A 23,604-nucleotide genomic window follows, 5' to 3' on the forward strand; every position below is an offset into this window, starting at 1 on the left:
TCTTATAGATTAGCAAAACAAGGCTACTTAGGAGTTCACACAGATGCCAGGATGCAGATGTCAAGATGTGGGCCTTTTACTGACATGATGTATGTCTTGACAGGTTAGAAATGTCAATTGTTATATGGAGAAAAAGAGTAACACTGACATCTGTTGAGCAAGTGCTGGTCTGTCTTTTTCCATTGAAATTTTATCTTTGGTTCAGGCTATAGAGAGTTAACTGGGATAATTATATAGAAAAAATACATTCTTGTAAATGAACTAGGCTCCACAGGATATACGTGTTTAGGAAACTTACATGTCAGCCTATTGTAAATTAATGTCAGAGAAAGGATAAAATGTATAGCTTTGGCAAGATTTCTTTGAAGGAATTTGAACAGGAGAATGTAATGTGGGTTTCTTATTCCTTCCAGTTGAATACATAACTATTGTATAAATTGATATTTACTTTGCATTTGTTATAATAAATCTAAAAGATTTTGTTCTTTAAAGTCTTCAGTGTTTTGTGTCCAAATTTTACATATCAGGATGGGAAGCGCTTCTCTTACTGCCTAAGAGAGGAATTTTCATCCTGTGGAACTTCTCCTGAACCTGTATCCAGGTAAATAGCAGCCCCTGGATAATGCCTCGAGCCACAGACACTACATTTAGTGTGCTGCAGCTTGACAAAGTTTGCAAGACACTGATCTAAAAGATCTGAATGAGTATAACTACTGATACAAGTAGGCTAGTGCTAACCATAGCTTCTTTGTAATGTGAACAGTATGCCTCCATGCCTTTAACTACTTGGACTGCATGCACCTCCTTGTTCATTTAAGTGTCAAATGCAATGAGCACCTATATACCCTTAGGATGAATTTTGAATGTTTATTAATTCCTTGATAAAACAGCAAGTCAAAGAAAGAAACATGCATGAAAGTAGTTATATCATTTGTCTTCAAAGAACTAATAAAGAGCTACAACCATATAGGATGCTGGCACAAAGGATGGATCTAGTACTATCTTTGCAACTTTGCAAGCAAATGCAGTAAAGGGAGTAATATCAAATGCATAGTTGCTCATTTTCAAAAAGTGAAGATGTAAAAAAAAAAAAAAGGCATAAACTGGCACTTAGGTGTCTTAAATACCCAAATGTTCAAGTCCCAAGTTTTGAATCTGACTTTCTGGATATTTTGCTAGGCTTCCTAGCTGCTGTGCATCCAAAATTCAAGGTTGGGGGTGGGGGCATGCTGGAGGGGTGTTATGGGCAGGATTTCAGAATGCTTAGACTTGGACAGCTTGAGGTGATAATCAAAACTTTCCCAAAATGCCCTGGATGGATCTTAAGACGTCCAGAACTAGACCTGTTGTAAAAGCACCTAAGTGCTAAAAAGGAACCCAGACCGACCAGATGACCATTGAAGGCCTTAAGTAAAGACCCCCCCACCCTCCCCCAGTGGTCAATGACCCCCTCCCACCTTCAAAAAATCTGAATGAAACACTACATACCCATCTCTAGAACAGCAGCACTTGGTATGAGAAATCCTAGAAAAAACCCAAACCAACCAATCAAATGTAAACCAAGGTTATCAAACTAATGTCTACAAAATCAGGCCATTCCATCACTTTAGGTTCCACAAAGATCAATTTCCTTTAGGGCTTGTTCCACCCCCCCCACCCCTCCGTTGGGAGTAGACTAGAGGGTTAAGATTAGCCACGGTGGTCTAGAGCAGTGTTTTGCAACCTTTTTACACCTATGGACTGGCAGAAATAAAAGAATTATTCTGTGGACCGGCATCGGGCCGTGGACCGGTGGTTGAAGAACACTGGGCTAAGTCGTGGGCCGGACCCCGCCCATCTCTACCCATCCACCCCAGACCCCGCCCCCATAATAGTACTAATTGCACCTTGCACGTCCCGTGCCTCATCTGGAAGCCTTCTCTCCGACGTTGCAACGTCGGAGAGAAGGCTTCCGATTCAGGTGCAGGATGCCCGTAGAAGCCACTGCCTGTAGCTTTGTGCACTGAATCAGTTAGGAAGAGGGAGCTGGCTCGAAGATAATGCCGCATCAATTGCACCATGGATTGGCGGTTGAAGAACACTGTTTTGGGCCTGATGCACGTGCTGGCCCTGTGGACCGGCAGGAAATTTCTGTGGACCGGCACTGGTCCATGGACCGGTGGTTGAAGAACACTGGTCTAGAGAGTTCTAAAGCGCTAAATGCAGTAGTACTGGTCCTCTCCCCCTGCTTATTGTGGGTGTTGTGGCTGCAGTTTTGAAAGAGAAAGAAGAGGCAAGGTGGTGGTGGGTATTCAGTGCAGCCTCTTCCCAGCCCACCATAGCCCTGGTTTGCTATGGTGCTGTGTTAAATTGTGACTCGGTCTGGACTTCTGAAGTGATCATACTTCCACCTCTCTTTACCCTCAACTTGTTTCATATATATATAAGGAAAAGGGGAGGAGACACGATGCAAATTAAAGGTTTAAAAGTTCAGCACATCTGATGGTACATTTGGCCTGGCAGCGGGCTCCGGCTAGGCAAGTGCCATCCACTTTCTTGCTAGTATATATGGAAACAAGGGAAAATAACATGCTGTGGCAGAGTCATAATAGCTCAGTAAACGAGTTGATGCATTTGGCCTGGCTTGGGAGCAGGCAGGCAAACAGGTACCAGGTGGGCATATATGTTTTGTGGAGAAGCAAAGCTTGAGAGGTTCCTGTTGAGTGAATTCACCATCCTTTTTATTGCCATGTTGTATTAAAAATATGTAAGTAAAGCATGTTGGGCTCTTCATGTAGTTTCATGAATTTTCCAATTTTTCTATCGGTGGGAAGAAACCACCCTACAGCCCCTACAGCTTCAAGTCTCTACCAAGTTAATATTTCAGAAGCTGGTGTTGCATGCCACGTCAAAGCTCCTCTCTCTTCCCCAATCCCTCTCAGCTAGGGAAACAACAGAAATTAACAGGCTGTAGAAGCTTCACAAAATGCCTTTAAAGGCAGATTACATCCGTAATATGTAGGACAAACTTTTGCAACCCAAGTACTGTATATATATTTAACATACAACACTCCCCCCCCCCCCCAAAAAAAAAAAAAAAAAAAGTTTGGTGATCTACTTTAGCAGCAACTTCTGGTTCCACTTTGAGCTCTTCCTAGCCCTAATCTCTAGTCCTGCAAGAGAGGAACCAGATTGACACCAATACTGTATAAAGACTTTAAGGAATTTTTAGAGACCACCCAAGTTGAATCAAAAGGATACATTCAAGAAACTACTTTGGAAAGGCAGTTTTAAAATTGGCCAGTAGAAGAATGGTAAATCTACAGTATATCAAACAATGAAGAGAGGCAATGGAGATGTCAACTGATGGTCATGTGGGTCTTTATTTGATATATACTTTTTAGATGTTTTAATTTCATTAAAGGACACGTGACCATCAGTTGACGTTGACATCTCCACTGCCTCTCTTCGTTGTTTGTTCTATTGTAGTTTGAGGCTTGGTTCTTTCTTTCCATTTTTCCCAAGTCTACAATATATCCATGAAGAGTGTCTTTAAAGTTAGATATAATGATAAATACTTCAAAACAGCGGGAACTTAACATCATAAGAGATTTATTATCAACTTAGATAGGGATCCTAAAATAAATTTATTTATTATTATTTTGCTAGTCTTATAAAAAAAAAAAAAAGACTTGCAAGGATCCAGCAACCAAGAAGTGGGTTTTAATTTGTTGATCATGGTTAGGACCTCCCACTCAAGTGACAGCTCTGAAACCATACTGCAGACCGACAGATACAGACTATAACAATGTTGAGAGGTTTCTGAAGACTAATTTCAATCATTATAAAACTACCTTGATATTCAGTTGGAAGGCAGTATAACAAATGTACATCTAAATAAATAAAAGAAACCCACAAGATTATCATTTTGGATTTAATATTTCAGCATAAGTGTGAAGAAGCTGCCAATATTACAGAGGTGGTTTCTCATGCAGTGCTATGATAGGGTCATTTTCTTATACTTTTCAGGGTGAACACATTATTTGAAAACTAGGGTAGGATGAAGGGGGAACTAGGTTTCTCTGGAGACAAGCAGGGGATATGCAGGTATACTTGTGGCTGCATTCGCCTGCTGTCTACGGCGAATACCTGTTACAGGTAAGCAACTTTGCTTTCTATGCAAGCTTTTTGTAATTTAGAGAAATAGGTGCACTGCTAGGCATTAAAGGGAATGGACTGGTTTTCAGGAACTGTGAGTTAGAGAATGACACGGTGACAGAATTCATCACTGTTCCCGTAGATAACCATGGGAAACCATCCCATATCATTCTTTAGGGAGCGAGGGAAGAATCAGAGTATGAATAGGCACAACCACTGAAATTCAAAGCCTTGCACTGAAAAATGCTGGTGTAGAAGGACTGAGGTTGAGATAGACACTAAAGAATGACATGGGATGGTTTCCCATGGTTAACATAAGAATAGCCTTACTGGGTCAGAGCAAAGGTCCATCCAGCTAAGTAGTCTGTTCTCACAGTGGCCAATCCAGGTTACTAGTACCTGGATAAACCCAAAGGGTAGCAACATTCCATGCTAATGATCCAGGGCAAGCACAGAGTATGGAGTTTTCTTCCAGGAAATTGTGCAAACTCTTTAAAACCAGCTACGCTATACACTCTTACCACAATTTCTGGCAATGCGTTCCAGAGTTTAACTATTCTCCAAGTGAAAAAATATTTCCTCCTATACGTTTTAAAAGTATTTCCCTTTACCTTCATCGAGTGTCCCCTAGTCTTTGTAATTTTTGACGGAGTGAAAAATCGATCCACTTGTACCCGTTCTACTCCACTCAGGATTTTCTAGACTTCAATCATATCTCCCCGCAGCCTTCTCTTTTCCAAGCTGAAGAGCCCTAACCTCTTTAGTTTTTCCTCATACGAGAGAAGTTCCATCCCCTTTTATCATCTTGGTCAGATTTCTTTGAACCTTTTCTAGTGCCGCTATATCTTTCTTGAGATAGGAAGACCAGAATTGAATGCAGTACATAGAAACAATGCGGCAGATAAAGGCCCATCTAGTCTGACTTTCCGCAGTAACCATATAGAAACATAGAAACAGGTGAGGTCGCACCATGGAGCGATAGAGGCATTATAACATTCTTAGTTTTGTTAACCATCCCTTTTTTAATAATTCCTAGCATCTTGTTTGCTTTTTTGGCCGCCGCCACACATTGAGTGGAAGGTTTCATTGTATTGTCTACAATGACACCCAGATCCCTTTCTTGGGCGCTAACCCCCAAGGTGGACCCTAGTATCCGGTAACTGTGATTTAGGTTATTTTCCCCCAATGTGCATCACTTTGCATTTGTCCACATTAAATTTCATCTGCCACTTGGACGCCCAGTCTTCCCGTGGAGACAGGAACGGTGTCATTCTCTGCTGCTAGTGAAGCTAATAGTGTAGTACTAGTTTTAAAGAGTGCTGCTAAGAATCATCCTTTTATTCTGCTCATTTAGAACCACTGGATTTAAAATAAGAGACCTAAAACTAGCTGAATGATGTTGGCAGAAAACTAAGGATGGATTGAAGACATCTTATTTGTGTTGCTTGTAAGTTTCAAATAAAGCCCTGTAGACTAAGTAAGATTATATACCAAGAAAGTTAGGGGTGTGCTTAGACTTAAGAGACTGCCACTAGAACAAAACCATTCCCCATCACCACGGGAACTCATTTCCCTGTCCCGGCGAGTTCTTCTCCTGTCCCTGCCCCAATCCTGCAAGCTCTGTCCTCATTTGCACAAGCCTCAAACACTTTACAATCATAAGTAGCAACATTCTAGAGCTCAGACTGTGATGTCATAATGCCTCATTCCACCAATGCCTAAGCTCTGTCCTCATCTGCACAAGCCTCAAACGCTTTACAATCATAAGTAGCAACATTCTAGAGCTCAGACTGTGATGTCATAATGCCTCATTCCACCAATGCCTAAGCTCCATCCTCATCTGCACAAGCCTCAAACGCTTTACAATCATAAGTAGCATCATTCTAGAGCTCAGACTGTGATGTCATAATGCCTCATTCCACCAATGCCTAAGCTCTGTCCTCATCTGCACAAGCCTCAAACGCTTTACAATCATAAGTAGCATCATTCTAGAGCTCAGACTGTGATGTCATAATGCCTCATCCCACCAATGCCTAAGCTCCGTCCTCATCTGCACAAGCCTCAAACATTTTAAAATCATAAGTGTTTGAGGCTTGTGTGGTCAAGGCAGAGCTTAAAGGAATGAGGCAGGGACAGGAACAAAACTCGCGGGGATGGGACGGGGAAAAAAATTTGTCTCCGTGTCATTCTCTTAAGACTCGACACGCTGCTTGCTCTAGGCAACATGTTAGTGCTGATAAGGCAGGTGATGATAGGAGGGGATCTGAACTTAATCCAGAGGCTTTTGGTTATTTTTAGGACCTTTGTGCTATAAAGATGGTAAAATTCATGTATACCAAAGTTTTAATTATGTATGTTTGGTTGTAATCCGCCTTGTTTAAAGGCAGAATATAAATACTAAATCATAAACTGTCTTTGGAAAATGGGCTAGATCTTATTGTGTTAAAAAGCTGTGGTGGCTACCCCTCTATTTATGGAGGGCAAGTTATCTTATATGGACACTGCAACGTATAAAACTGCCACAGAAAAATGAAGATAAGTAAAGACCATACAATACAGGCAGTCTACCCAAGCAAGCCCTCGAGACCCCCATATACCTGTTCAAAGCTTTCCTTAATCCAAATACAGTTTGTGTCTCCACCACCTCCGCCAGGCGACTGTTCCATAAATTCACCACCCTTTCCCTGAAGTATTTTCTCAGGATACTTCCGAGTCTATCCCCTTTCATCTTCACCCTATGCCCCCTCATTCCAGAATTTATTTTCACTAGCTTTCCTTTTCCTTTAGGGGGAGAAGGAGTGGCCCAGTCATTAAGAGCTACAGCCTCAGTACTCTGAGGTTATGGATTCAAACCCCACACTGCTCCTTGTGACCCTGGGCAAGTCACTCCATCTTCCACTGCCCCAGGTATGTTAGAGGGACTGTGAGCCTACTGGGACAAATAGGGAAAATGCTCGAGTACCTGATTGTTATTTCCCTTGAATGTTCTTTTTCTCTCTATCAATTGTAGTTCCAACCCTTCTTCCCTTTTGTTCCAGTTCATCAATGTCTTTATAAATTGTCATTTCCCCTGGTTTGTCTTTGTTCATATTGTATTTTAATTTACATTTTTTTTGCACACCGCCTAGAAGGCTTGATTAGGCGGTATAAGAAATTTTAAATAAACTTGAAACTTAAACCACTTAGATAACCTTTATAGGTGGTATATAAGTAACTTAGAAGTTGGAATTGCTAAAGCAATTAAGAGGAATTTTTGGAGAAGGAAGCTGTGTTGCATTCATGGTGGGTAAGTTTAGAAAGTCACAGTTTTGAGGTACTATTGATTGCATTGCCAGATTTTAGAAAGAAGTACATTCTGTTACTATTGGATGCAAGCAGTGTCTCACTTCCAGTTCACCACACAATTGTTTCCCACGTACTCACCTTTATAGGACCCCCAGGAACCCCTGAAGAAGACTTTTTGTCGAAACGCAGACCGTGTTGGGTCCTGTATCCCTAGCGGACTAGGTCCTTTAAGGCTCTTATGTGGATGATTTACTTTTAGTGGATGGAATTATTTTATGTGGATGATTTCAGTGTACCTTTGGAACTTTGATACTTTCAAATAAAGTCCATTTGGGAACATCGTCACTCCACAGAGTTTTTTTGGTTTACTATTGGATGTTACCACCACCTTTGAGACTCTAAAGACAATATTTTGCTCTTTTGCCTGGAAAGTTGGGGAACTGGTCAGAATTGTTCTGCTTTTTGTTTTTAACTGGCTGCTGGCATTTGGTAAAAGTGGAAGGTAAACCACCTGATATTCCCCCCCCCCCCATCAGCTGGTGTTCCATAGGGACCTACCTACATTTCTCCTATTTCATCTTCAGTCATTAGCTAACCCAGAAGCGGGTAACCTTTGTATACAGAGGGCCACAAGAATGTCAATACTATCCCTGGTGGACCGCAACATTACATAATATCAAAACCATACATTTTTATTTATCAACAATAGTAACTAAAAATGATGGAAAACTGCTAGAATGGCTATTCTGAAAGTATTTGTGAAATATAGTATTTTAAATTACCAAAATTCTGGTTAATGAGGTTTTCTATGAATGCTGCCCCATTTTCTTGCAGGTAACAAAATTCAGTGGCAGGCCACAGATTGCCTACCCTGGAGCTAAATAGTTTTTCATGGAAGAGGCTTTCCTGTGAATTTATAGATGACTTTTCTAGTACAGGGCATGGTTGATATTTATTCACCACTAGGTGGCTTTGGTTCAGTCCTGAATGTCCCAGAATACACTGGTTCTAATGCTGATAAAACTGAAGTGTTTGATTCTAGGCTTCAAAAGGTAGGGGGACTTAGATTAGAGGTATACTAGCTGTTAGGTGTAAAAGTGAAGTGCACAATAGAGAATGACACAGTGACAAAATTCATCACCGTTCCCGTCCCCGCAGATAACCGCGGGAAATAATCCCATGTCATTTTCTAGTGTCTATTTCAACCTCGGTCCTCCTACACCAGCATTCTTCAAAGCAAAGCTTGCGGGTCAATGGTTGTGCCCAATTATACTCTGATTCTTCCCTCTCTCCTTAAAGAATGACATGAAGATTGTTTACCGCGGTTATACGCGGGGACGGGAACGGTGATGAATTTTGTCACCGCGTCATTCTCTAGTGTACAACCTAGGATTCTGAATTAGTTTTGAAGGCTTACATTAGATCAGTAGCTAGGGCAGCTAATTATAAGCTTCATTTGATTTTGTAATTAAAACAGCTGTTACCCACTCAGGAGTTTATGTAATACAGTGCATTTTCATTATCCGTATGTTCTGTATCCTTTTTTACTTATTCACACAAAATAAAGAGTAACTCATTTTTGCTTATTCATGGCCTGCAGTGTGTTTCCATAAGGATGAAGATAGAACTGTGAATTGAGTATTGCTGCACTCAAAGACTGTACTTACTAGTGAGGGAGTCCATGACAGGACTGGGAGTAAAATTGGACCCAGGGCTTACTATGAACTGTCAAGTAGTAAAAACAGTGCAAATATATTCTGCACAAATACACTTACTATACTGGGTGAAACCAATGCTGTCACTATTTGACTTCCGTGCTGTTGTACAAGCAATGGTCTGGCCAACTGAAATGTCCTGCACCTGGGAATGACTAAGACCAGATGTAGGGCATTGCAGGTGGTCCAGAATGCCGCAGCCAGGTTGATAACTGGAACATTAAGATAAGAGCATATTACTCCATATCTTCAACAACTGCATTGCCAGTTGCGTTTCGAATTCAGTACAAGGCAATCGTGTTATGTCATCAATTCTTATATGGTACGATGTCTGAAATCTTTAAGAATATGATGTCTCGTTATCAACCACAAAGGTCCCTGCATTCTGCAAGTTTTATTGTTGAAAACAAAGGCCAATCCTAAACATGTAGATATGAACGCTATGACTTTTACATGTGCAGGAATTAAGCTATGGAACGACCTTGTTGGCCAGATTTGAAAATGTGGAGAGAGGAAAATGTTGAAGACTCAGCTATTTGTTAATGCATTTTTCTGAGCAATTGATTCATACTATACTGAATGTGTCTATTTTATCTTCTTATCTTTGTATAGACTTAACATTTTATGTACGTAACCCCTTGTGAGCCGTTTTGGATAAAAACGGTATAGAAATTTTAAAAAATAAATAAATACTGTACTTTACAAAAACTTTATAAAATACATTTATAGAATGCAGAATTTAATAAGCAATCTGTTCTTTACAAGAAATTATGAGTTTATAGTGTTTAGATAACACAAGTATATAGTAAACAGGGTCACAAGGAACCTAATCCCCTTTTCCCCATAGGATTAATGGTTCCATATTCGCATTTTCATTACTCACAGGGTTTTCTAGAAAACTGACCCCAACAAATAGCAAGTACTGCACATGTGCCGGCTGTATTGTCATAAGAAAATAACAGTTGCCAAATTGGGACCGACTGAAGGTTCATCAAGCCCAGTATCCCATTTCCAACAGCAGCCAATACAGGTAACAAATACCTAGCAAGATCACCAAGGAGTAAAACTGATTTTATGCTGCTTATCCTAGGAATAAAGCAGTGGATTTCCCCCAAGTCCACCTTAATAATGGCTTATGGACACTTTTAGGAAGTTAGCCAAACCTTTTTTTAAACTCTGCTACGCTAACTGCTTTCACCACGTTCTCTGGCAATGAATTTGAGTTTAATTAATGTTAAGAGAAAAAATATTTTCTCTGGTTCATTTTAAATCTACCACTTAGTAGCTTCACTGCATGCCTCATAGTTTTAGTATTTTGGGAAAGAGTAGACAAGTGAGTCACATCTACACTCAATACTTTATAAACCTCTATCATATCTTCCCTGAAGAGCCTATTCTCATAAGGAAGTTGTTTCATCCCTTTTATCATTTCATCGCCCTTCACTGTACCTCTTCCTATTCTGCTATATATTTTTTGAGATGTGGCTACTAGAATTGCACAAGTATTTGAGATGTGGCTGCACTACGGAGTGATACAAGGGCATTATAACATTCTCATCTTTGTTTTCCATTCCTTTCCTGATAATTCCTATTTGCTTTCTTAGATGCCGCTGCACACTGAGCTGAAGGTTGCAATATATCCTTAAATGACTCCGAATGTGGAACCCCACAGCATATAACTATAGTTCGGGTTCCATTTTCCCTACATGCATTGGCTTCTGATAAGAATAACATTTTTGGAGTCTTATTTTTGTTATTTTGTAGCCGAATGGGTCTGGTTCCTAATAAAAGATGGATCTGGGAACACAATGCTCTTGGTCATTTTCTGTTGCAGGTTGCAGTGAAAAATGCTCATGTAAAAATTACTTGCGCTAGGGCAGCCTCTGCGAGAAGGCTCTGCTCATTGAATTCTCTTCTTCTTAAAGCAGTTAGGAAAATGCCAACAGCTCCTTTATTTAGAGAAGTGGACGAGGTATTTTAACTTGAGCTTGTTTCCTTGAATTGTCTATTTTATGTATTCTGTGCCCTTTATGCTTTGTATTGTCCTCGGCTTTGGAAACCCCCCCCCAGTAACTTGGACAGTACAAGTTAAATGAATAAACACACCACAGCAAGAAGCCTTTTAAAACTGTTCCAAAATGTTAGGAAATGCTTTATATGGCTATCATCCTTGTCCTCACAGAAACTTTATGAGCCATGTTTTGGTTCCACCTCAATCTGGTACTTGACCTTCAACCAGTCATTTTATATCTCTATCCTCACTGGCTCCGAGGATAAACTCAGAGTGCGGTCTTCAATGTTTTCTGTACCACGAGAGGCCTGCAAATTAGTGATTTAGTGATCTGGAAAGAACACTTCGCTATCATGACAACACAATTCACTATCTGGCACAAGAGCGTGATCGAGATTAAATTATAATAGCACAGAGAACATGGTTATCGGATTGCCAACTAGCCATGAAAGGTCATCAACACCTGTGTTTCACTGCTTCCATATTCCTAACAAATTACATTCTTAGCAATGGCTCATAAGACTTCTGCACTGGCGGGAAAGCTAGGTACTAACTGCTTCACGAGGTTAAACTGAATCAGTCTTGAGCATGGCTTAACAAACCCTCAATGGAGTTAAAATTACCCAAGCAGAACGCCTCTTCCCAACACATAGCAGTATCTGAGCATAAGTCAAGGAATATCCCAGAACACCAAGGCTTTATTTAGAAAAGTATAAGAAAAGGCCTGTTCCATGAACAATTGTTTGCAAAATTAAAAAAAAAAACCCACAAAACTTTAGCTGCTGTATGCATGAGGGCAGCACAGTCCCAGCTATGTCACAGAGAAATGCACAAATACTGTGGAAAATATATTCCACACCAATTGAACAAGAGAAGCAATAGTAAGACTCTGAGGAAAAAGAGGGCAGGGGACAGGATGGAGGAGGATGAAAAGCTGTCCCCCCCCCCCACACTTTCTATCTCCTGAAGGGAAATGCTTCACAGTGGAAAAACAGTTAATGACAAGAGAAACGTGTTTTGCTGTCATGATGTGGAGGCAGAAAAAGCACAAGCATGCAGAAGGACGGACACCATCACCCCATAAGAGTCTAATCCAAGTCCTTGCAGGTTATCAGGTAGAGAAATAAGTCAATAAGCCTAAAGTTTCTTTCTGCCATCACTGCAGTCCAACAGGTGTGTAAAGGAGGCACCTGAGCAACTTCCGAGGCTAAAGAAAACTGGTCTAGTTTTAGCAGAATGAAGTCACTCCAAGCAGCTCATGATTTGGGTCTCACGCAGGAACTGTAGCAATTTCCTGTGGCTGAACAGCATAATGTTTTCTGCAGAGCTAGTGAAAGCACAGCACAGCCTTGAGGCATCCTTAAAAGGGTGGCAATCTAGTCCCTTTGGCTTGAACACAATTTGAACAGAAATGCCTGTCCTGGATATAATGAAGAGCATGAGCTTAAGTTGGGCAGGGAACCCAGAACTCCTGCTGTGTAGTACAGGAGCCTTGACTGGGCTGAACTTATCTGTTTCTTCAAAAATATGTAGGTTATTTACCAATTAAAAAAAAAAAAAATACATAGTAACAACACAGGCTAGATCACTGCTGGGCCCAAAGCCATCCAAATCTGGTTACTGGGTGGGACTCAATCTGAACAAACTAATTCCTGTCTGCCTTCTTTTTCCTGTTCCGTGGGCCATCACCAGCTGCCTCAGGGACTGGCTTTGCTTTGAGCTCTGGGCTCTCAGTACTATTTACCGATTTCTCTTTCTTTGTTTGTCCATTTTTTTGTCCATTTTTTTCTCTGAAGCTGCTGGGTCTAGGCTCACCGCTGTCAGCCTTTCTTGCCCCTTTCTGTTTGCCTGCAGCGCTCACAGGTGTCCTGTCCTTCAGCGCTTTCACCAGACATATTGCCACACCCATGATAAACAACAAGAAGAGAACAACGGGAGCCGTATGTGGCTGGAGATAGTCCCGCAAAAGTTTCAAAGTAAAGGGCAGAGGTGCATCTGTTGAACGCAGTAAGAACCCTTTATCCTAAAAGGTAAATTCAAAATCTCAGTCAAACAATAAGATCAGAGAGTTGTGATCAGTCTTGACTAGTCAAGGAGCTTCTCCCTACTATGTCACCATATGTATGGGCAAGACATGCAATCCCCTTATACTGTACATTTTGCACTCCCACCCCCTGCCTGTAGCACACTATGCAGCTCCCCTTGTATACCCCATACCCGACACCTGCCTTCAGTCCAAACTGAGAGAGAAAGGTCTCCAGAAGTGGGTCTCCAAGGGTCACAGTGGGGTAGAATTCTTCCACATACTGCCGCCTCCACCAGTGACGAGGAAGCTCCCTGCAAAAAGGATGGTAGGCGACAGGTACACAGTGAGTTTCCTACCCAATTCAACTACACACTGTACCCCAAAAAATCCACCCAAATGACATCATTCTGTTCTCTTACCACCACTGAAAATACACAACCAACCTGTGAGATTCTTACATTGCTTTCAAAGTCAGGGAGAGTGAAAAAGGTTCATAAAATTCGGAGACTGCAAGTCTACTGCTACCTATGCTTATCCCTCTTCTCCATAGAGGGAAGGGTTTGTCTTCTCACGAGACATCCTTCTCGGTATTCACCATCCATGCCCTTTCCCACAGCTCTAGACATCTCTCCCCATCACGTCCCTTGCTGCCCCCCACTAGGACCCACAGACCTATCAACATCAGATCCTTACCCATTTTCATTTACTTCTGTGAACCAGTACTTGAACAGCTGGGCTCTGATGTACACAGGAGGTTCAGCACGGAAGGGATACTTTGACTCATCGGCTTGCACTAGATTGATCACTGTCAAAAAAGGTATTATTTGGGTATCTGCACCACCGGTTCCTCCCATACAATTATATATTCTTCTCAAAACATTTTCAGACAGAAGAAGTCAGCTCCTTTCCCCTGACAGCTTATTTACAAAATATAAGGGTAGATATTCAGAACAATTTAATCAAGCAAGAGAAGCCCCTACTCGGATAAATTGCACCAAACGGCCGGTTGGTACTGGGGCAGTTCTCAAAGTTATCCAAGGCAACATTCAGCCAGCAGCAGTGGAACAGTGCTGGTACCCAGATAACTCTCCAGGCAAGCAGAATTGCATATATAACAGCCTTAGCTAGCCTAGCTAGTTATCTGAATATCACTAACTTCTGGGAACTGCAGAGTGTCCAGATAATCAATGTTGGCATTGAACATCTGGGTAAAGTTTAGTCCATGGTGGTAATCACCTTTAAAATTGCCAACTGCTGCTGGCTGAGCATCAGGGGTGGGGGTAAGAAGAATAGAATAGGGGACAGCTAGAGACCAAAACATTCATATCTAGCTTTCCAAAATTCATACCTAGTATAATGCTAGAACACCTCAGATTTTATTTTTCCTTCATGTATCTCCAAGCATCATCTATGTTTAAGGTAACCTGTCTGTCTCTATCCTTAGAGAGTGGAAAACTAAAATTTTGGGGAATCTACTCTTAATTGGTGTAATTAGAAGCAGATTGATAGGCTTAAAAATGATAAATCCCCGGGACTGGATGGCATCCATCCGAGGGTAATCAAGGAATTGAAAGGGGCTATAACTGAACTGCTTCAACTAATAGCCAATCTGTTGATCAAATTGGGAAGGATTCCGGAAGACTGGAAGGTTGTGAATGTTACGCCGATCTTCAAGAAAGGTTCGAGGGGGTGATCCGGGAAACTACAGACCGGTGAGTCTGACCTCGGTACTGGGAAAGATGGTAGAGGTGCTGATAAAGGACTGCATCATTGAGCACCTTGATGGACACAATCTGATGAGGACCAGCCAGCACAGCTTCAGCAAAGGAAGCTCTTGCTTGATGAACTTGCTGCACTTCTTCGAGGGAGTAAACAGGCAGATAGACAGGGGTGACCCGTTTGACATTGTATATCTGGATTTTCAGAAGGTGTTTGACAAGGTTCCGCATGAATGACTACTTTGAAAAATTGCGAGCCATGGAATCTAGGGTGAAATACTCATGTGGATTAAAAACTGGCTGGAGGATAGGAAAAAGAGTGCGGGTAAATGGACAATACTCAGACTAGAAAAGCGTCACCAGTGGAGTGCCACAGGGTTTGGTGCTTGGACCCGTTAAAAGGGGATAGATTCCGTACGAACATAAGGAAATTCTTCTTCACCCAGAGAGTGGTGGAGAACTGGAATGATCTTCCGAAGTCTGTTATAAGGGAAAACACACTCCAGGGATTCAAGACAAGGTTGGACAAGTTCCTGCTGAACCGGAACGAACGCAGGTAGGGCTGGTCTCGGTTAGGGCACAGGTCTTTGACCTGGGGGCCACCGCGTGAGCGGATGCTGAGCACGATGGACCTCTGGTCTGACCCAGCAGCGGCAATTCTTATGTTCTTATGTTAAATGATCTGGAAATTGGTACGACGAGTGAGGTGATTAAATTTGCAGACGATACTAAGTTATTCAGAGTAGTGAAGATACAGGGGAACTGCGAAGATCTACAATGTGACATAAACACGCTTGAGAAATGGGCTGCAACATGGCAAACGAGGTTCAACATGGATAAGTGTAAGGTGATGCATGTCGGTAATAAAAATCTTATACACAAATACAGGATGTCCAGGGAGTTACTTGGAGAGACCCCCCCCCCCCAGGAAAGAGACTTGGGAGTGCTGGTCGACAGGTAGATGAAGCCATCCGCGCAATGCGCGGAGGTGGCAAAAAGGGTGAATAGGATGCTAGGAATGATTAAGAAGGGGATCACGAACAAATAGGAGAAGGTTATCATGCCGCTGTACGCCATGGTACGCCCTCACCTGGAATACTGCGTCCAGCACTGGTCACTGTACATGAAGGACACAGTACTACTCGAAAGGGTCCAGAGAAGAGCGATTAAAATGGTTAAGGGGCTGGAGGAGTTGCCATACAGCGAGAGATTAGAGAAACTGGGCCTCTTCTCCCTTGAAAAGAGGAGACTGAGAGGGGACATAATCGAAACATTTAAGATACTGAAGGGAATAGACTTAGTAGATAAAGACAGGTTGTTCACCCTCTCCAAGGTAAGGAGAACGAGAGGGCACTCTCTGAAGTTAAAAGGGGATAGATTCCGTACAAACGTAAGGAAGGTCTTCTTCACCCAGAGAGTGGTGGAAAACTGGAACGCTCTTCCGGAGGCTGTTATAGGGGAAAACACCCTCCAGGGATTCAAGACAAAGTTAGACAAGTTCCTGCTGAACCAGAACATACACAGGTAGGGCTGGTTTCAGTTAGGGCACTGGTCTTTGACCTAGGGGTCGCCACGGGAGTGGATTGCTGGGCACGATGGACCACTGGTCTGACCCAGCAGCAACAATTCTTATGTTCTTACATATTACATCTTCATTAATATTTTATTTATCAGTAGGTTAATCTTACTGACAAAAAAGTTATAATTTTTAATTTAAATATCATTGTCTTAATAAAATTATATGCTCTTAGAGAAACCAGCCATAGAAAAATGAATGCAGATAAAAGACCATGTGGCCTTTCTAGTCTGCCCAACTATGCCATCCGTTTTCCCCTTAGAGGTAGTGGCAACACTTTCAGAAGTTTCAGATGGCAGATTCAGCAGCGTTAGATCACTCAACACAAATTGGGAAATATCTGCAATTATTTACATTTCTTTGAGACTGAACCAATAGTCTAAACCAGTGGTCTCAAGGTCATGGCCCGCGGTCTGTACTAGTGCTGCCCACTCTTTGCAGCATCCTCCAGCTTCCCCCCTGGCCTCCCTCTTTTACTTTCAGATAATTACTGCAGCCTGCAGAGAGGATTGCCGGTGCTATAGCGATCCTTGCAGGCTGCCGTCGTCCTCAGCAGCACATTCCTGTCCCTGATGTCAGAGGAGGGGTGGGACCGTGGAAGAGGTCAATGGCAGCCTGCAAGGAACGCTACAGCACCGGCGATCCTCTCTGCAAGCTGCGGTAATTAGCTGAAACTAAGACCGGGAGGCCAGGGGGGAAGCTGGACACTGCAAAAGGGGGGGGGGGGGACACATGCAGGCCTTCGTGGGGGATGAGATCTATAAACTATAAAGAGTTTTACCTCATGCAAAATTGTCATTTCTTTAATAAGATATTAACTATTTTTTTCCTGCGGCCCTCCACGTACGTACAAATCCAAAATGTGGCCCTACAAAGGGTTTGAGTTTGAGACCACAGGTCTAAATGATTTGTCATCAAAATATGATCAAATCAATAAGTTTCTAAAGCATAAAGAAGCATTTTTTATTTTTTTACCAATGAATCAATTTGAGTAATCATAGATAAATTTCTATCCAAATAGACATTTAATATTTTGATGGTGGATAGAATGGGATAAGTGATCTCATTCGAGATCACACTATTTTCTTCACAGTCTTATCTGGATTTAACTTCAATTTGAAATCACTCATCCAGTTATCAACTATTAGAATCACTGAAGATATGAACTAAGTGACTACAGATAATTGAGAGGTTAAAGGAATTATGATGGTTATATCATGAGCATAACTACATAGTTAAATTCCTAGATTTGCCAATCTTGTCCCAAAAGATGCCAGATATATATTGAACAATAATGGTGAAATAGGGGATCCCTGTGGGACACCACAGGAGTGTCCCATGTACCTAAACAAAGCCATGTGTTTCATATAAAAAAGTGAAGTCCTTTATTTAATCACAAGACTTTCCTTTTGTAATATCTGCTATGTTTCTTCTGGTTCACTGTAAATCTTGCTTCTATTTTAGGCAGAGTCTTGGAGTACCTACTTCCCTCTACCCATCAGAGCTCTTTTTTGCCCAAGCTATCTGCTTTTTCTCAGATCATACTTAATCCTATATACTCCCTGTAGGGTGTAGACTCAGTTGCAAGTGCATATTATTTGTATGAAACAAGTCTGCTTGAGCAAACTTCTAATCACCTCTTTCCTCAGAGTGAATTCTATCCACTAATATCACATGTTTTCAGTTAACCAGTATCTAATCTAGTCCATCATGGAGGGACTCGGCATCATGCTACTTAGTTTATTTCAATCTTAAACATGATAGATTTCAATAAATCTTTCAAGACTATCCCAAATATCAAGTACACGCCAATAATGCCATTCTCTGGTCACCCAATCAAAGAAACTGGTTGGATTTTCCCAACATAAGCTTCTTCTGATAAAATATACTGTCACTCAGATCCAGTATCCTCCAGGATATGTCCTTACCTTCCTTCTTGCCCTGTAGCAGACGATAGAGGAAGCTGGTGAACCAGGGGCTTTGTGTGTGGTGTGCCAAAGCAGCGAACCACATCTGCCAGTCGAGTCTAGGTTGATGTGGTGCTACCACAGGTAACATACTGCTCACATTACCAGGCTTGTACATGAATTCAATTTCCTAAAAAGGGGGAAAAAAGCCCAGGAGTTTGAATTGCAAAACAAAATGCGGGTACATCCATGAAAGCAAAGCTGAAAAGTCTAGGTAACACTGCCACACTATAGTTGTATCTCAGACAAATTTGCCACTTTTCTTACGATATGCTTCACTGTGAGACAACATTAGAAGAGTCAATGGTTTTGCCCGTCTCCTTGCAGCAGAACATCTCAAATACTGAAACCCTACAATTTGAATCCTGTGTGCAGTTTATTTTCTTAATGTACAACCCAATAATTGTCACCTGTTGATTCCTCAATTATTTAATCTTATATCAAGTTTTACTTCCAAAGATGTTTCAACAATATTTCTCTTCAACCAATCTTATTTATATCAATTTAAGACATTTGTATGGACCTTCTGTTTGTAACTAGGCACCACACTGCCGGTTACTTTTTATTCTGCATCAGTCCAGATTTATTAAACAACTTTATTTTATTTTATATTTTTTCATTTATTTAATTTTTTTTTAAAAAAACGATGTATCTATCATTTTTGTATATAACTCAAGCCTAATAGTTTTCATATTCCTATTGGCGCTGTGATTAAAAGGAACCCATCACTTATCTTAACAGTAGACAGTTCCTCCTGCACCTCCCCCGACATGCATGTTTCAACTAGAAACTTTTCTTCATGAGCGAGGTAAACGTTTGTGGGAGCAATTTTGAGCAGCAATAAAATAAAGTTGTTTAATAAATCTGGACTGATGCAGAATAAAAAGTAACCGGCAGTGTGGTGCCTAGTTACAAACAGAAGGTCCATACAAATGTCTTAAATTGATATAAATAAGATTGGTTGAAGAGAAATATTGTTGAAACATCTTTGGAAGTAAAACTTGATATAAGATCAGTTTATTTTCTTAACATTCATTTGCCTCCATTCTCTGTTGTTTTTGCTCATTGCCTTTAAACTGCCTTCCACCCTCTATATAGTGCTGTTCCATTACACTACTTTGGTGTTTCTGCACCCACTGAGATTTCTATTTCTTATAGCCTGATTACTTCAGCTCTGTTTCTTGGGGAAGTCATAAATACACCACCCTCAATGCCCAGAATGCTTTTTAGTTTAGCTTTGTAAAAGTATATCTGTGAAATTGGAAATCACTAGAGAGGTAATAAATTTTATATTCAGCCTAGTTTAAGTTTAAGTTTTAAGTTTATTAGGATTTTATATACCGCCTATCAAGGTTATCTAAGCGGTTTTACAATCAGGTACTCAAGCATTTTCCCTGTCTGTCCCGGTGGGCTCACAATCTAACTAACATACCTGAATAACATAGCCTAACTGAATGATATTTAAAAAAACAACAACTTTAGATTATATGAAGGTAGTGATCAATGGAGATCGCTCTGAAGAGAGGGATGTTACCAGTGGTGTGCCTGAAGGTTCTGTTCTTGGGCCTGTTCTTTTTAACATTTTTATGAGTGGTATTGCTGAAGGGCTGTCAGGTAAGATTTGTCGCTTTGCAGATGATACCAAAATCTGCAATATAGAGTAGACATCCTGGATGGTATGAATAACATGAAGAAAGACCTAGCGAAGCCTGAAGAATGGTCTGAAATTTGGCAGCTAAAATATAATGCTAAGAAATGCAAGGTCATGCATTTGGTCTTCAAAAACCAGAGGGAACGGTACAGTTTAGGAGGTGAAGAACTTATGTGCATGAAGGGAAGAGCGGGACTTGGGTGTGATTGTATGTGATGATCTTAAGATGGCCAAACAGGTTCAAAAGGTGATGACAAAAGTAAGAAGGATGTTAAGGTGTATAAGGAGAGGTATGGCCAGTAGGAAAAAGGAGATATTGATGCCCCTGTACAAGACTCATTTAGAATATTGTGTGCAATTCTGGAGACCACACCTTCAAAAAGATATAAAAAGCATGGAGTCGGTCCAGAGGAAGGCTACTGAAATGGTGTGTGGTCTTCGTCATAAGGCGTATCATTCATTTTGCAAAATAAATTTACAGAAGTATATACTACTATTACTGGCTATTAATCCTTGCCTTTCAAACACCTCACTTGCCTCTTCACCCTGGTTCATACTGTGCAAAAAAGTGTTGACAGTTTTGTACTGCTAACATTTTTCTCACCAACTCACAACATTGCTACACTCAACTTCTTCCCATTAAATTTCTTGTTTTTTTAAGTCTTGCTCCAAATCAGCATGGATGGCTATATGCACATAATCTGCATTCAATTTATCTAGCATCGACATCCACAATGACCTAATAACATGAAGTTTTCTCCCACCACACTTATCTTTTGTGCTGTGACAGACATTAACATTAATTCAGGAGTATCACAGTACCCCCCCTCACCACACTCCAATCCCCTACACTTTGTAACTCCCTCTTGAGGAGGAGCTAGTTAGCAATTACCATCCAGGACTGCCGGTCATAGCTTGCTTCCACCACTATTTCTGGACGCCCTCCAACCCCAGTCATCCTTCTGAAGAGCCCGTAGGAGTTCACCAGCTGGTATTTGTCCACTGCATTATGCATATTGTGTACTGCAGGCCAAAGATTCCCGTTAGTTTCAAATTCAATGTAAGTATAGGGTACCTGCGAGGTGGAAGAAATATGGGGCAGAGGGGTTAGTGTAAGTAGACAAATGCTATACAGCTGACGATTTCAAAGGTTTTTGTAAGCCTTCAGCATTCCCTAATTCCACCCCCAATGCACACCAGCCGGTTCACTCCTATTCTTCTCTGATGTCCTCTTCCAACCAGCCTCAGCCCCTATAGTCAATGCCTAATAGCCTCCATCTATCTTCAGTAATCACAGGCGCTTCCATTCATTTGTTACCAGGCTTCGGGAAAGAGATATGCTCCTACCAAGCTGATGGTGAACATTCCTACAGCCGCAGTGGAAAAAACAGCCCATTGTAGCGTAGCCCAGAACTTCTGGAGGATGCCTCTTACACAGGCACTCCTAGAATGGGAGGAAAAGTCAAAAGTGGCATATGTCACATTTTACACTTCATTCAAGAGCTTGCACAAAACAGATGTCAAACGGAATAAACACAAATCAATTGGGGCTAATTCTCTTCAACAGGTCACAGTTTTCAGCCAGTCATTAATTTTTCTATTACTCACCCACACTCATTTATTCATTCAATTTTCTATACCATTCTCCCAGGAGAGTTCAGAATGGTTTACATGAACTTGTTCAGGTACTCAAGCATTTTTCCCTATCTGTGCCGGTGGGCTCACAGTCTATCTAATGTACCTGGCAATGGTGGGATTAAGCGACTTGCCCAGGGTCACAAGGAGCAGAGTGGGTATGAACCCACAACCCCAGGGTGCTGAGGATGCAGCTTTAACCTTGTGCTACACTTATCATGGCTGATGTGCAGAGGTCGATGATGGCGGTTGCCCGGCTGAAACGGCTAAAGCACTAGGGATGATGACATTGATGATTAATGGAAATGAAATTAAGTCCTTCCTGACTTTTATTCTATTTGTGCATATTATATCTATTTCTTTTTTTATCTATTTGTTTAACTGTTTCTCATTCCATTCTATTCATATTCCTTCCTCTACCTTTTTTTCCTCACTTCTAATGTTTATTTTTCTTTTTACATTATTATTTTGGAATGTACATTTTGCTTTTAACAGTATGGTATTGAGAGTTCAATGTATTCTTGTTAGGATGCTTCATATCTCATTTATCTTTATTTTCCTCTCTATTATTTGCTAATTTGTTTGTTCTCAGGTACTTTAGTTAGATTGTGAGCCTTTGGGACAGTTAGGAAATTTCAAAGTACCTATTCTTTATTTATCTTATTTTTATTGTATCCTTTAATGTATATTTCTCTGTAAACCGCTTCGAACTTAACGGATTTAGCGGTATATAAGAAATAAATTACATTACATTATCAGTTGCTGCAAGCAAAGAGTATTTGAATTTTGGAGAGAAGTGGAAATGCACAGATAAATAAATTCTACTGCTTTTTGCTGTGGCTTGGATTAGATTTTATGATTTGATTTACTACTATTGACATACATATTTAAAGGTGTTCAATAAAAATCTTATTAAAATATAATACAATTACATCACAATAAGTAAAAATAAAATAATTCAAATTAGCAGAATCACGTCAAACACTGCTAGATCCTATAACAGTTCATTTCCATAATATTGCAGAAATAATTCTGTTTTAAACACTTACAAAATGACAAATATGACAAACCAAAGAATTTGTCAAACAAACAATTCTATAACGCAGGACCTACATAAGAAAAAGCTCTATTTCTTGTAAGAGAAAACTTTATAATACCTAGGCCCAGCAATAGAAATAACTCTTTGCTGGAAGAATGCAGAGATCTCTCTTGACCATATCTTACCCGCCAATGCATTTGGTTGGTTAGTTAATGAAAAAGTATACAAAGTGATGGGACTAGAAGAATACAGAGGCATGGGTATCAAAGGAACTTCATGAAGATCTGGCAGCCCCTGCTTTGTAATGCTTCTTTAGATGTGGAGTAATTCCAGAAGACTGAAGAAAAGCGATGTGGTTCCTCTTCACAAAAGTTAAAAGAGGAAGCTGTGAATTACAGACTGGATAGGCTAACAGTGGTAAGTAAATTAATGGAATTGTTGAAAATAGGACTGTGCAGTTTCTGGATCCTTTTTCCTAGGTCACGGCTCCTGATACAGAACCCAGAACTGTGAACTTATAGTTTGCATGTTTTCCCTTGTGTGTATCACTTTGTATATGTGCACATTAAAATTTCATCTGCCATGTTGTAAGAATTTCCTAAAATCATCAATCTAGCTGTGATCTAACACTGGAATGGATTTTGCATTATCTGTAGATCTGTTTGTCTCTCTTCCCTTTTCTAGGATACACAATGTTAAAAATTATTGGTCCGAGTACAGATTCCTAGAGCACTCAATTACTTTTTAATTTCTTCGGGAATCAAGACTACCACATGCCTTTTGAAAAATCCAGATACAGTTTCCAACTGATCACCCTTATCCACAGTTTATTAACTTTCCAAAA

The 23,604-nt window shown here is 40.8% G+C and overlaps 1 protein-coding gene across 2 annotated transcripts in view; it reads right to left on the minus strand.

The window, feature by feature from the left end:
* Positions 1-11,818: 11,818 nt before the first annotated feature.
* The window catches only part of LMF2 (lipase maturation factor 2), a 60,900-nt gene continuing 49,114 nt past the window's right edge, over positions 11,819-23,604 (minus strand). For both annotated transcript variants that reach the window (XM_033958144.1, XM_033958143.1), the window contains exons 9-14: positions 21,434-21,530; positions 20,979-21,161; positions 18,397-18,565; positions 13,868-13,979; positions 13,377-13,485; positions 11,819-13,171 (exon numbers count right to left, since the gene is read on the minus strand). In XM_033958144.1, the coding sequence (XP_033814035.1) occupies positions 12,794-13,171; positions 13,377-13,485; positions 13,868-13,979; positions 18,397-18,565; positions 20,979-21,161; positions 21,434-21,530 (1,048 nt within the window). In that variant the 3' untranslated portion in view covers positions 11,819-12,793. The remainder of the gene's footprint in view (positions 13,172-13,376; positions 13,486-13,867; positions 13,980-18,396; positions 18,566-20,978; positions 21,162-21,433; positions 21,531-23,604) is intronic.

This window comes from Geotrypetes seraphini, chromosome 9 (genome assembly GCF_902459505.1).
Source record: "Geotrypetes seraphini chromosome 9, aGeoSer1.1, whole genome shotgun sequence".
NCBI classification, from domain to species: Eukaryota; Metazoa; Chordata; class Amphibia; order Gymnophiona; family Dermophiidae; genus Geotrypetes; species Geotrypetes seraphini.